The sequence below is a fragment of the Lampetra fluviatilis genome, chromosome 36 (genome assembly GCF_964198595.1).
Source record: "Lampetra fluviatilis chromosome 36, kcLamFluv1.1, whole genome shotgun sequence".
Lineage (NCBI taxonomy): Eukaryota > Metazoa > Chordata > Hyperoartia > Petromyzontiformes > Petromyzontidae > Lampetra > Lampetra fluviatilis.
In genome coordinates, this window is record NC_136310.1 from 6729594 (window position 1) to 6745416 (window position 15823).

A 15823-nucleotide genomic window follows, 5' to 3' on the forward strand; every position below is an offset into this window, starting at 1 on the left:
ACAGCACACGGGTTGTGTGTTGGAGAGCAAATCCACAACATGTGCAATCTGAGTATGACGTTTCGCCAGTAATTACAACTAGCATCATAAGCGGACAGCCAGATATGTGGATAAACCTTCCTATTTAATTCCTTAAATAGAGGGATAGGTATTCAATCACAGTAGTTAGATTTACATTAAATCCTAGATTACCATGTTGTACAATAATGTAATGTATTCTTCAGCAGACATGGAAACCTATTGCCCTAAATAATACCCCACTTGGCCATAGGGTTTGTTTGACCTAACCCAAGCAGACTGGCCACAGCGGCTTGATGGAGAGCTCAAGGCAAATTCAGAACATCATTCAAGTCACCGACATTAGTCATAGCCGGGAACTGGACTCGGGTCATCGCATTCGGAGCACAATGCACGCAGAAATGCGCCCGGCACTCCGCCAAATTAAGTTCTTACTTAAAAATTGTCATATTCTTGAGAGCAAAACACTGCGCATTGAAAAAAAACCTAGGCAGCCGAAGGGGGCTGGCTCGAGTCGTTGAACGCGTAACTGATGGCAATCACAACATGTTGAGCTTATCCACCTTTGACTGCTTGAGGGATTGGTTGCCGCTCATGAAGCGTACAGGGAACAATGTCCATCAGAGTGAATTCAAACATTTTTCTACACGACTACAAACTACGGGTAATAGTCATCATCGGTTAAAATTCACTGACAATATTTGCATCACATTATCGATGTTTTTACATTAGTATATGTTGTACTTAATGGGTTTTTGCGACTCCTTCCAGCAGCAATAGGCCACTACATCCACGACAATTGTAAAAAGTCAATGAATCGCTATTTGAATCAAATCGATAACCGAGATCATTACAATTGCTCAAATGTCAAGCAGACTAATGTTTACACCACTCCTGCCAACAACGACTACCAGGAAACATGGAACATTGGGCCAACTTTGATCAAAACGTTCAAACCACATGCCAAAGCAAGTCGAACGCTGCATGTTTACTGCTATAAAAAAAACAGAACTATGCGATTAAGATTAGTGGTTGTATGTTTCCTTGAAACTAGTACCAATACCTTGGAAAAAGCAGCACAACCGTTTATAAATAGTGATACCTCAATATACGAAGTAGATGTGTTCCTGGAGCTTCGTCAGTATGTTGAGACTTCGTATATTGAATAACTTATAACATTAGTACTCGGAGGATGTGTTCCCAGCCTTCGTAACTCAAGCTATAAACACTTCATAACTTGCTATTCATATTGTAAACAAACACAATTCATGTTGAAAATATGATATTTTCTACTGTACAGTATTAGAATAAAAAAACTGACGAATAAAAGAAACGGTAAAGAAACGTTATTTTATTCTTATGTATATAGCACTGTAGAGCAATTAATTTGTTTATAAATGGCAGTGCATTTATTCATTATTTTACTTAATTTTTAGTTTTCTGCGTAAAATAATGATGACAAATCCAAAGTTCGTTATATACCAAATCTTTCGATTATCGATTATATGCATATCGAGGTATTACGACTGCGCAGTGCAATGTATTTTCATCACAACGTTTACATAACCGCCATCTCTCCCAGGAACTCATTTCTGAAGAGTCCTCTGGCTCAAAAATATACAGAAGCATGTGGCTGCGCAAGTAGATCAGCCCACAGAATGTGTGCAATGCCGAAGCTTTACTTAAAGACAGGTAAAGCTCACAGCAGTCAAGCTACTTGCAGAGCTAAAATCTCAGCTCAATTCCAGGGTTCTCATCATCGTAGTCGTCGTCAATACATAAATGGCCTTTATTACCAAGGAAAGCCTGACCTTTGTCTCAATCCTTTTTCAGGAGGGTCCTCCTGCATCGGGTGTTTGGCCAATACCATTGAACAGAATCAAAATCTAAATATTTATACTGGAGGAATCCGATCAGCTATAAAGCTCTTTTGCCACAGATGTCCAGTAGGGGCACGGAGTAATAACGTTACAACAACAAAACACGACAGCAGTGCAAAGTACAAGAAAGGTAAACAACTCACCCAAAAAACATAAAACTAAACCTTTCCCATCCTACCAGGAAAATCCCACTGAGGCATTAACTTAATATACAGACGCGAGCTGGCCACAAATGACAACTCAACCAAGTGGCTTATCACGTGGAAATTGATAGCAGATAAATAATCATCTAAATGCGTGTCTCTAAATCTGGAGGGAAACCCCGTTGGGTTTGTGGGAGTAAACCTGAATACCTGGACAAAACCCACCAAGCATAAAAGGGGGATGCACACACACCTCCACACAGATGGATTCATAAATGCATTGCTGGACTGCAAGCTTGGGTAGCTCACATCGACGGCAACCTGGCGCAGCGAAAAAGTCTACTTAAAGATAAAAAAAATATGGTATGCAATTATATTTACAACTCAAGTATGCAATTATATTTACAACTCAACAAAGGTCACTACAATGGTCTTGATAACGGATGTACGGTATTGCAAGAGCCAAAACAGCGTGTGATCACGTGCTCAAACTGTGGACATGTTTGCGAGTTTATATTGCGCAGTCACGCGGCCAATTCCGTCAGTGTTGTCTTTTACAACGCGTGGTGAGAAGGGGGGGAAATAAAATCTACGTAAATGAACACGTGGGTCTGTGGGGGTAATACCAGGTCAGAGCACCGAGCTGTCATCACCACCGAGCTCGTTGAATTCAAAACCAGGCAGCCACCCATGAATAAACCGGGTTTCCAAGAGCAGTAAGTCTATGGTCTCGGTCCGGTGACAATTGATTGAACTAAAAAAAATTTGGTTTCCCCCCCCCCCTACTTAATCTGGATTTTTGAGCAAAAGATTTTTTCTCGCAAATGTTTTAACTTTCATTGACATGCAGCAAAACACTATTTGCGGGGCATTTAAACGATACGCCACGAGTGTGTCCAGAGAGGGCTATTGAAGTGATATCATCTCTTCAGGGGCCATTCTCTTGACACAGGGTGGTGCACTATTAGCTGTGGCAATTCAAAGTGAGAATTGGGACTGTCTAATGTTGATGACAACACAATCGGAATTGATCTATCTTAATAGATACAGAAAACACAAGGGCAAGTTGATGATGCAACACATTTTCATTGCTACACGAATTCATACTCTTTGGTTTTTTCGGTAAAGTCCCGTAGGTAAAGAAAATAAATTAAATCACGACGTTTCAGAAGCAACACAAGCAACCGTCATCAGGTGTTGACTGCTCCGGCAAAGTTACTGAGGCGTGTGAAGAATTCATGTTGAAAGTTTGATTATAAATAAATGGTTGACATAGCCGCAGGTGTCAATTATGTACCCACACATACATATTGTCCTATGTACGATTTAAATGCTTTGGTTTAGGTCATCAGTGTACATTATCTATCAACTGCTGTATTAAGCCACCCCCTCGCCAAACATTGTAGTCATCCCTCGTGGTCCTGCGTTGCCAAAATCCATCTCCGCTCCTGCGTGCGAGCTGATACAGCTGCTCCATCTTTGCGTTTCCCCTCCCATTCCATGACCAGTCTCGTCCATTCGTTATCGTCCTAGACATGCCCACCACTTCACTTTTTTTTTAACAGTCAAAAACGATGTCTCGAAATTGCATTTGTTTTCTGACGAATGTATTCCTCTTTCTCTCTCAGGGTAATTTCCAAAATGCATACTTCACGCATCTTTGTGTACGTCTCAGCTTTTGTTCCATGTTCCGTATCAGTCCATGTTTCCGATCTGTATGGACCCCATTCCCCTTTAAAACCAATTTGCTGTGTAACTCAGGAGGTTTGTAATACAAGCTACATAAAGGACAATTATTCTTACAATACAGTACTTTCAAATATTTACCCAGAAAAGCCTGACTGAATTTAAAGAATATATTTTAAAGGGTCTGGTTTGTAGTTATGTTTGGCCAAATACTATTAAATAATTTTAGTTTTTCGCATGTGGGAGGAAACTAGAGCGCCCTGATAAAACCCATACATGGGGAAACAACTTCATCTCCACTGTACAGAAAGTCTGTTAGAATCTACTTTCTGTACTGCCTCTCAAAGGCGCACATTCACTGCATTTCAAGCGTTAAGCATCTCCATTCATCCTGACCCTTCCGATGTTTTCCTATTTTATACTCTTATGGCTTTCTTACCCGTGAGAGTTTCACCAAGCCTCGTGACTTTTTCGGCAGGCTCCTGCCAATAGTAACCCCCTGCCAGTACGGAGCGATGGTGGGATTATAAATTCAAATTCAACAATTTGCGGTGTAATTTTTACAATTTGACAACTTTGCACAATGACGGCGGCACACAATGGCCTACCCTTGCAAATCACGTCACGGGATCTTTAACGGTCCAATGTGAAGCAGACAGCGTGTATTTTGTGGTTAATAACACCCATGGTATGAACCAGGATGGCCAATGGGAATCTGACGCATGAACCTATACAAAAAGTAGTGAACGCGCTGCGATGAGGCAATGTAACCACCCAAATTAAGCGATTGAAAGTGCGGATTGCCACTTGTACCATGTCCAAGTGTGTCGTAAATCACTACAAGTTTTCATTTTAAGACTTATAATTGTGGATACAACATCCGTACACAATTGCATACTGTTGGTTGGGAAATACGTCATAGGATCTCTTTAATGTCTGCTTTAAAAAAAATCCATAAATGGCCATTTAACACCACCCTGAATCATGAGAATTAATAAAATACTGTGTAACAATACCGTAAACAAGTAAGTTATCTTTCGAACGAGGGACTAACTCTTCAACCGATGCAACGTGCTTCAGAAGTGCTATGAGGTCAATGATGAATTGCAAAATACTGCATTGTAATAATTGTCCCAACTCAATCGTGGCTTTTAAGGTCAAACATTGCACATCTGGATCTTTCCGAGCCAGTGCTGTACAGACCACATTCCTATGTTGGATATCAGTATAGCATTAATCATACTCTTGAATGTAGACAAATGCTTCCGGCCAAACATCCCAAGGAGGACCCTCCTGGCAATCAACCTTGAGATTCAGTGAACTGCTCTAAATACGATACTGTGGTGTTACTACTCTATTAGACAAGTAAAACTGTAGTAAAATATCTTCTTGGTTCTTTCGGTAAAGTCACGTAGAAGGGAAGTAATAAAATAATAAAAAAAATAATAAAAAAATAATAAAAATAAAACATAATAAAACAATTCTCACGACGTTTCGGCCACAACGCAAGCAGCCGTCCTCAGGCGAAGAATGAGAACATTATCAAGCTAGGAGCTTATATAGGTGTAGCGAGGAGGAGCGCCTTAACAAAAGAATGTGCATATGAAGAGGAATTTAGCATACCAATGGACAATGCGTAGGGGGTGGGCGGAGGGGTTTCAAAGTCCCATTATGCCCATGCATTATGCAGGATCAACAGCACCACGGGGGGGCGCAAGGAACAGCGTTAATAAAGGACAGGAATGTTAGTGATATGTAGCTGCATTTACCAAACAACCACGTAGAAAACCGAAGTGAAAACTACATAAAAAAAAAACTAAAATATAAACTGATACTTACTATACTCTACAATAAGCTGAGTTACTAACAACAAATAATAAAATTACAATTCTACGTCGTAAGAAGTATATAATATACTTCCATCTAAACTTTATTCTCTTAGCATATACAGTACTATATACTGCCATAGATAAACCCAACATTAAATTATATACTGTATTGCTGTAAACCACCCTATACTTTATACATTTTAATATAACACTATGTATTATTCAACTCACCCTAATGTGTATCGAAATGGTTTATTACGTCCTTCCAATGATTGCTAAGCCTGAATCCATCTTCTCGGTTAAAATTGTCTCTGTGTTTGTATATGTGGATCGCCTCATGAACGAATCTCTCATGATAGCCAGATGGCTTGCAGAGAACCTCCGTCTTGGAGAAGTCAATGTCATGTGAGCCCACTGAGTTGTAACAGTGGTCTGCCACGGCTGAGGTGTTTGTCCTACCGTGTTTTAGATCAGCTTTATGTTCACGAATGCGGTCTGAGACGTGTCGTTTGGTTTCCCCAATGTAACTGCTACCACAGAGGCAACTTAGTTTGTAGACGCCAGGGTACTGTATGTCTGGAATCACATCTTTTACAGATGGTACCAGATCACGGATTTTATGTACTGTGTTGAATCGGACCTGGATCTTGTGTTTAATCAGGATTTTGGAGATCTTTTTTGTGACCCCAGCAATGTAGGGTAAGGTGATGGTCTTGAAAGGCTCCTCAACAGGATCTTTCTTGATGGTTGGAGTGATGGCTTTGCGGATTGTGTAGTCGGAGTAACCATTAGCTTTAAGAGCTTGGCGTACGTGTTTGAGTTCACTGGAAATGTGTTCATGGTCGGAGATGCATTGGGCTCTATGATATAGAGTCTTGATGAGGGAATTCTTCTGGGATGGATGGTGGTGGGAATCCGGTTTTAGATAAGCATCCGTGTGGGTGGCTTTCCTGTAGACAGAGTGGCTCATTGAACCATCAGGTCTCCTTTTGATTAGGACATCCAAAAAGGGTAGCTTGCCATCATTTTCGACTTCCATGGTGAATCTGATGGCTGGGTGTATGGAATTGATGTGGTCGAGAAATTGGTCTAGAGCAGGCCGGCCATGTGGCCAGATGACAAAAGTGTCGTCTACGTACCTCTTCCATAAGGTCGGGCGTAGAGTGGCAGTCTGGATGGCGTCCGTCTCAAATTTTTCCATGAAGATGTTGGCTACAACCGGAGATAGGGGGGAGCCCATTGGGGTGCCCTCAATTTGCTTGTAGAAGGTTCCATTCCAGGTGAAGTATGTATTGGTTAAGCAGTGTCTCACCAGGGGGGGTACCCCAGCATTTAATCCTTGATGAACCAAGTCTTCAATGATTGCGATGGTGTCAGGCACAGGCACCTTGGTGAACAAGGAAACCACATCAAAACTGACAAGCAGGTCCTCTGGGGACAGGGCAATCCCCTTGATTGTCGATACCAGGTCAGTAGAGTTTAGTACTGCAGAGGTGGTTTTTCCAGTGAAAGGCCGTAGGATTTCGGACAAAAAACGAGCCAGTTTGTAAGTGGGGGAGTTGATAGTAGAGACAATGGGACGAAGAGGTGTATCTTCTTTATGTATCTTTGGCAAGCCGTACAATCTTGGTGGCCTGGCTGCAGAAGGTTTCAACGAGAACTGTTTGGTCTGATCAATTAATGCGGTTGAAGCAGAAATGATGTTGTTGGTTTTGGAGACGAGGCTGTTGGTGGGGTCTCTTTTTATTTTTGTGTAGCTGCCATCGTTGAGTAGTTCTTGAATTTTGTTGTTGTATTCTATTTTGTCCATGATGACAGTGGCATTGCCTTTGTCGGCTGAGAGGATGACAATGTCATCCCTCTTTTTTAATTGAGCTAATTCAAAACGCTCATCTTTGCTGATGTTGCTAGCTGGCATCTTAGCGTTTTTGAGGGTTACAGAGATTTCAGATCTTGCTACGTCTGCAGCGATGTGACTCAAGCCCTTGAGAGCTACATCTACTCGAGCAATTATATCATTAACTGGTATGTGTCTAGGTGTGACTGCAAAGTTTAGTCCTTTAGCTAAGACGGATTTCAAACCTTCAGAAATAGGACTGTTACTGCGATTAATTGCTCGAGTAGATGTAGCTCTCAAGGGCTTGAGTCACATCGCTGCAGACGTAGCAAGATCTGAAATCTCTGTAACCCTCAAAAACGCTAAGATGCCAGCTAGCAACATCAGCAAAGATGAGCGTTTTGAATTAGCTCAATTAAAAAAGAGGGATGACATTGTCATCCTCTCAGCCGACAAAGGCAATGCCACTGTCATCATGGACAAAATAGAATACAACAACAAAATTCAAGAACTACTCAACGATGGCAGCTACACAAAAATAAAAAGAGACCCCACCAACAGCCTCGTCTCCAAAACCAACAACATCATTTCTGCTTCAACCGCATTAATTGATCAGACCAAACAGTTCTCGTTGAAACCTTCTGCAGCCAGGCCACCAAGATTGTACGGCTTGCCAAAGATACATAAAGAAGATACACCTCTTCGTCCCATTGTCTCTACTATCAACTCCCCCACTTACAAACTGGCTCGTTTTTTGTCCGAAATCCTACGGCCTTTCACTGGAAAAACCACCTCTGCAGTACTAAACTCTACTGACCTGGTATCGACAATCAAGGGGATTGCCCTGTCCCCAGAGGACCTGCTTGTCAGTTTTGATGTGGTTTCCTTGTTCACCAAGGTGCCTGTGCCTGACACCATCGCAATCATTGAAGACTTGGTTCATCAAGGATTAAATGCTGGGGTACCCCCCCTGGTGAGACACTGCTTAACCAATACATACTTCACCTGGAATGGAACCTTCTACAAGCAAATTGAGGGCACCCCAATGGGCTCCCCCCTATCTCCGGTTGTAGCCAACATCTTCATGGAAAAATTTGAGACGGACGCCATCCAGACTGCCACTCTACGCCCGACCTTATGGAAGAGGTACGTAGACGACACTTTTGTCATCTGGCCACATGGCCGGCCTGCTCTAGACCAATTTCTCGACCACATCAATTCCATACACCCAGCCATCAGATTCACCATGGAAGTCGAAAATGATGGCAAGCTACCCTTTTTGGATGTCCTAATCAAAAGGAGACCTGATGGTTCAATGAGCCACTCTGTCTACAGGAAAGCCACCCACACGGATGCTTATCTAAAACCGGATTCCCACCACCATCCATCCCAGAAGAATTCCCTCATCAAGACTCTATATCATAGAGCCCAATGCATCTCCGACCATGAACACATTTCCAGTGAACTCAAACACGTACGCCAAGCTCTTAAAGCTAATGGTTACTCCGACTACACAATCCGCAAAGCCATCACTCCAACCATCAAGAAAGATCCTGTTGAGGAGCCTTTCAAGACCATCACCTTACCCTACATTGCTGGGGTCACAAAAAAGATCTCCAAAATCCTGATTAAACACAAGATCCAGGTCCGATTCAACACAGTACATAAAATCCGTGATCTACCCTGGCGTCTACAAACTAAGTTGCCTCTGTGGTAGCAGTTACATTGGGGAAACCAAACGACACGTCTCAGACCGCATTCGTGAACATAAAGCTGATCTAAAACACGGTAGGACAAACACCTCAGCCGTGGCAGACCACTGTTACAACTCAGTGGGCTCACATGACATTGACTTCTCCAAGACGGAGGTTCTCTGCAAGCCATCTGGCTATCATGAGAGATTCGTTCATGAGGCGATCCACATATACAAACACAGAGACAATTTTAACCGAGAAGATGGATTCAGGCTTAGCAATCATTGGAAGGACGTAATAAACCATTTCGATACACATTAGGGTGAGTTGAATAATACATAGTGTTATATTAAAATGTATAAAGTATAGGGTGGTTTACAGCAATACAGTATATAATTTAATGTTGGGTTTATCTATGGCAGTATATAGTACTGTATATGCTAAGAGAATAAAGTTTAGATGGAAGTATATTATATACTTCTTACGACGTAGAATTGTAATTTTATTATTTGTTGTTAGTAACTCAGCTTATTGTAGAGTATAGTAAGTATCAGTTTATATTTTAGTTTTTTTTTATGTAGTTTTCACTTCGGTTTTCTACGTGGTTGTTTGGTAAATGCAGCTACATATCACTAACATTCCTGTCCTTTATTAACGCTGTTCCTTGCGCCCCCCCGTGGTGCTGTTGATCCTGCATAATGCATGGGCATAATGGGACTTTGAAACCCCTCCGCCCACCCCCTACGAATTGTCCATTGGTATGCTAAATTCCTCTTCATATGCACATTCTTTTGTTAAGGCGCTCCTCCTCGCTACACCTATATAAGCTCCTAGCTTGATAATGTTCTCATTCTTCGCCTGAGGACGGCTGCTTGCGTTGTGGCCGAAACGTCGTGAGAATTGTTTTATTATGTTTTATTTTTATTATTTTATTACTTCCCTTCTACGTGACTTTACCGAAAGAACCAAGAAGATGAATCCCTGCAGTCACGAAAGCTTTAAATCGAAATGTAGTAAAATACATACCCCTAATAAAAAATTGGACACTTTTGTTTGTATGTATGTTGAACTTCTTTCGCACCGTATGTAGCCAACCGTGCTAATCACAGGTGTGGGGGAAGGACAATAAATTAACACAAAAAAGCAGTACTAAAGAATAGAGTTTTCAATCTAAATTTAAAAGTGCATAGCTCCAGTGGCTTCCTAATATCGGAAGGAGGAGAATTCCAGACGGCCGCAGAAGCGCATCTGAAATCGTGAGATGCAGTGGCCATCTTAGTTTAGGTATTACAATACCTAAACTTAACACAAAAATGCAATGAAGGATATTTGCTCTCCATATTAAATGTTGTATGTACATCGCCAATTAGCAATATTGTACCACACTTTATCGACTGTATAATTTGTATAGCTCAGTACCGAAACACCGCACGTGTTCTATACTCTCGTGCGTAGCATGTTAAGTGTGTGACCACGACGGCAGCGTGAAATCACGGTCTTAACCACCACATTGTTTCACGCTGTTTTCAAAGTAAAGTAATGGACAACTCCAAATGACGATTTTCTTCACGAGCTGTGAGCACCAGTGATCAACATTTTTGGGAGGCACCGCGAGATGTCATTGCGTGCCATTTCGAACCACATTTTTCTAATGGTGGATACCGAGATTTGCCTTTCGTACACAACTACAGTAGACCTGGAAAAACAATGTACATGTAGCGTGCCTTTCTGGTCATGGGGGTTATTTGATTATATGTGTGGGTTGCTGAAAGCGGGGAGAATAAAATGTGGGAACATAGAAGTATAGTGCAACAATGGAAATTGCTGCAATGCCCTCTGCTGCTCACCACGTAGCCTCGCAGCAGCCTATGACAATCCGTTCTACCTGGGGGTGGCCCATCCAAGCATCATTCGGGCTCATACCTTTACAGCTTTTTGTTTTGCGTGAACCATAACGACATATGACAAAAGTTATCTACATTTTTAGTCAATTGATAACCACCATGTTCTAATGCGCCCAATGTCATCAGATTGCAAAATCTAAGCAGAGTTAGTGTAAGACAAAGCACTTAGTTTGTAGTCTACTACAAAAAGGTGTCGATCATCTCACGTATAACCTTAACTTTAAAAAAAACTGAACAAAAATGTTCACCATTCTAATCTCATCTCATGTTTTATAAATGTCGAAACCTGTCCCATTACTCTGTTTTAAATTAACTTAAATTAGAAAAAAGAGTAAAGATAGAAATTTGAAGTCATTTACACTTAAATATACAATTACAGTGCATTACTGTGTAGCCTTTATACCACGCCCTACAGGAAAACTTAGAATGCACAGGAATTTCTGAAAGCCCTTTTCCGCATATTGTGAACACTTTGTCAATCATGCCCTTTGCTGGATGAAGGCCTCCCCATGCTGCGTTTGTCACGTCGACTGTTTGACCACAGTTGACCACACTGGTCAGTGTGAGTTTGTGAAGATGTGTGGCACCAGGACTAGTTCGGATATTAGTCACCAGCGATGTCAGTAAAAGGGGAACCAAATTCAGGTCCCAAGGGGTTCACTAAGAAACGCACTAACCACTGCACCACCTTCTTGGTTCTTTCGGTAAAGTCACGTAGAAGGAAAATAATAAAAATAAAACATAATAAAATAATTCTCACGACGTTTCGGCCACAACGCAAGCAGCCGTCTTCAGGTGGAGAACAGGTCTGTCAAATAGACAGAGTCATTTGAATTGATCCATTTTAACGGCTTCATTATTTTCCTTGAGTAAAACCAAGCGAGGGTCCAGTGACATCTTGCTCGCAAAAGGGATCCGAGATGAATGCAGAGGTCGGAGTACTTCGTATAATCGCTACAAATACAACCGGCATTCATGCAAAATAGTACACCGCATTGGAAATAAAGTGTAATACTATTTTATTTAAATGTCATCATTTTGTTGTAAGTGCAACATAACTGACCAAAACAGCATTAAGCATTCTAACGTTCCCAGATAAAACATTACGCGTGCAAAAAATTGCGCGTTTCAATGCAGTGTAAAGCACAACTCCATAAATCCGCGCATTCCTGAAATTCGCGGATTACCCTCGGTTCGCTCATCCTCCGGAGCTCAGCTAATTCCTCCTGTTTACCGCGAAATACGGCGTCGAATATACATTAAACATATATAGCGGACAGACCTACAGTACACGGTGTCGCAGATGACAGCATCCGAGAAATGCCACTCTCCCCCTATATCCAGGCAGATGAATGGAGTTCTGAAGCATGTAAATGTGTGCTGTCAAACCCACTTCTGGATGAGGGCCTTACTACCACCGTGCGGTTCGCGGAGCTTATTATACCATACTTCACCACGCTAGTTGGCGCGGGTTTGTCAAGGTAATGACGTGAGAGCTAACAAGTACGGTACAACAATGGATTTTGTGGCACGGGCCTTTGATGTTAACCGCGTTGCCACGCATTCTATCACGAGCAGCTGTGCATGTTGGTCACCCAGCCACGCAACATCGGGGTTAAAGCATGTTTTAGTACATGCAATTCAACTTAACTAAGCTCGAGTATGTATGTAGAGAGGAAGTGCAAAGGTTGCCCATCTTACCATTTTCAAAAAACATTGCTTGTGAATATCCCATGCATGCTTTCCATTTGTGAAGGCAAATGCCATTATGGTGTGATAGATTTAAAACAAAACCCAAAACACACGTATACAAATGAAAACCAATTTTTTTTTCTCTAATGTCGTGTTGTATACGCTGTCCAGGGAAACGGAGGATGACGTTAATTATAATAATAGTAAAAAGCAGCATTTGGATTTGAAAATGGTCCTTGTTGCATAGATTGCGTAATTGTAAATGGTGCTAAGTCCAGTTATCTTTTACCAAATCACACTACACTTTTAAACAAGTACATCAGCTGAAAAAAACACGACTAATTCCACCACAGAACACATCTGCTGTCTATAACGGGACCCAACGGGCTAACATTTAGTGAAATTGTATCTTGTGTTAATTTGCTAACCGCTCTAAAATATAAAATGTTGTTTAAAACCCAAAACTTGACGTCACATTTTAAGTGACTTTAATCCCAACCAAAGGGCACACTCTGTCGCATAACTTCGGACACCTAACGGTATGTCTATTGTAAGAGATATTAAAGGTTTAAACACTGCAGCATATTGTTGCAACAAACACAAGATGTATAAATGGCATGTTTTTTTGTTTATAAGAGACTAAAGTTGTTCGCATAGCGCGACCACCCTTCGCCGCCCGCCTCAACGGGGCGAGGAAGCCCTCAGCCCCGTGCCAAAATCTAGGCAAGAACGAGGCGCCCCAACAGCAACTAGGCCCAACCTCGGGCATTCATTAACGACGCAAACGGAGTTTTTTGTTGTTGTAATATATAACATCACACAGCCCATTCCATCTCGATCGTTTACGTTGCATATGCATTAAAAAGCGTAGTGTTACAGCGATGTTATCGTGAGACACGAGAATGGGGGGAAAGAGGCCTTCATCCAGCAGTGGATCGAACATGACCGACGATGAAAATGATGGCTTTGAGAAAGACCGATTGGTTCGGCCGCCCCTTACAGCAGTGGACTTGAACCACCACGACCCCGATGAGGGAACATTTCGATGAGACACGGGCGTGGGGACAAGGCTTCATCCAGCAGTGGATTGGCGATGGCTGATGATGATAATGACGATGATGACGGAGCACGCACTAGGCTTGGATGGATGTTAAGAGTTTCAACTCCATCCCTCTCCTCCTCCTCCTCACCTTCTCGAAGTCATGTCTCGGGGCAGAGATGTCTCCTTCTCTCCTCTCTCTCTCCGTCCGTGTATTTGTTTTATTAACGTCCCCTCAGCTCGTTCTGCCGTGGCCCCTTCACCGCCGCCACCACCACCGGCTTGCCGCTTCTGCCGCTGCTGATAAATGTGCGTGGCCGCCGTTGGGTGGCGAGGCGCGAGGAGTGGTGGGAAAGTGGTGGCGGTGGTTGGTGCTGGTTGTGGTCACTGCCACTTGCACCGCTGCTCTACTTCTCTCTCGACTCGCACCCCCCCAACCCCCTCCACCACCCCCCACCCCTCACCCACCACCACCACCCCCACCCCCCACAACCACCCCCCACAACCACCCCCCACAACCACCCCCCACAACCACCCCCCACCAACACCAACCACCCCCACCCCCCACCAACACCAACCACCCCCCACCACCACCAAGCTTGAATAATGACCGCGGTGAACACCACCACCCGACGCTTACCATGTTAGAGAGTTTTTTTGGGGACCTGCACGTTGAGAGCTACTGCGAGGTTGTTGCCAGATCAGATGGGGGGTTTTTTTGGTTGTGTTTTTTTTTCAAACTTAATTTGGAGCTTTCGTGACTGCAGGAATTATTCTTTGGTTCTTTCGGTACATATCAACAGAGGAATTTAGCATATTTATGTAAAATGCAGATATGGGATTAGTCACTACTTGTAGAATGTGTAGGTAGTGGGGGGGGTCTCAAAGTCATATTATGCTCGTTTATTATGTAGGATTAGCAGTCATAAAGGGAGGAAGTAGGATTATCAGTAATAAAGGGAGGGAATTTTTTTTTATTGTAAGGAGCTGCAGCAGCCAAACCACCACGTAAAAAAAACAAAAAATATATATACTACATCTGCGGTACTAAACTCTACTCACCTGGTATCGACAATCAAGGGTATTTCCCTGTCCCAAGACGACCTGCTTGTCAGTTTTGATGTGGTTTCCTTATTCACCAAAGTTTCTGTACCTGACACCATCGCAATCATTGAAGACTTGGTTCATCAAGGACTGAATACTGAGGTACCCTCCCTGGTGATACACTGCTTAACCAATACATGCTTCACCTGGAATGGAACTTTCTACAAACTAATTCAGGGCACCCCAATGGGCTCCCTCCTATCTCCGGTTGTAGCCAATGTTTTCATGGATAAATTTTAGACTAACGCCATCCAGACTGCCACTCTACGCCCGACCTTATGGAAGAGGTACGTGGATGACACTTTTGTCATTTGGCCACATGGCCGGCCTGCTCTAGACCAATTCCTCGACCACATCAATTCCATACACCCAGCCATCAGATTCACCAAGGAAGTCGAAAAAGATGGCAAGCAACCCTTTTTGGATGTCCTAATTAAAAGAAGACCTGATGGTTCAATGAGCCACTCTGTCTACAGGAAAGCTACCCATACGGATGCTTACCTAAAACCAGATTCCCACCACCATCCATTCCAGAAGAATTCCCTCATCAAGACTCTACACCATAGAGCCCAATGCATCTCCAACCAGGAACACATTGCCAGTGAACTCAAGCACGTACGCCAAGCTCTCAAGGCTAATGGTTACTCCGACTACACAATTCGCAAAGCCATCACTCCAACCATCAAGAAGGATCCTCATGAGGAGCCATTCAAAACCATCACCTTACCCTACATTGCGGAGGTCACAAAAAAGATCTCCAAAATCCTGAATAAACACAAGATCCAGGTCCGATTCAACACAGTACATAAAATCCGTGATCTGGTCCCGTCTATAAAAGACGTGGTTCCAGACATACAGTACCCTGGCGTCTACAAACTAAGTTGCCTCTGTGGTAGCAGTTACATTGGAGAAACCAAACGACATGTCTCAGACCGCATCCGTGAACATAAAGCAGACCTGAAACACGGTAGGATGAACACCTCAGCCGTGGCAGATC

General features: G+C 42.8%; 1 protein-coding gene across 5 annotated transcripts in view; it reads right to left on the reverse strand.

The window, feature by feature from the left end:
• LOC144945069 (tyrosine-protein phosphatase non-receptor type 11-like) overlaps positions 1-14108 on the reverse strand; it is an 83906-nt gene extending 69798 nt beyond the window's left edge. For 3 of the 5 annotated variants that reach the window (XM_078873288.1, XM_078873287.1, XM_078873286.1), the window contains exon 1: positions 13874-14105. In XM_078873288.1, the coding sequence (XP_078729414.1) occupies positions 13874-13887 (14 nt within the window). In that variant the 5' untranslated portion in view covers positions 13888-14105. Of the gene's footprint in view, positions 1-13873 lie in introns of all 5 variants that reach the window. The other 2 variants (XM_078873290.1, XM_078873289.1) reach the window with 2 other exon arrangements.
• Positions 14109-15823: the final 1715 nt, after the last annotated feature.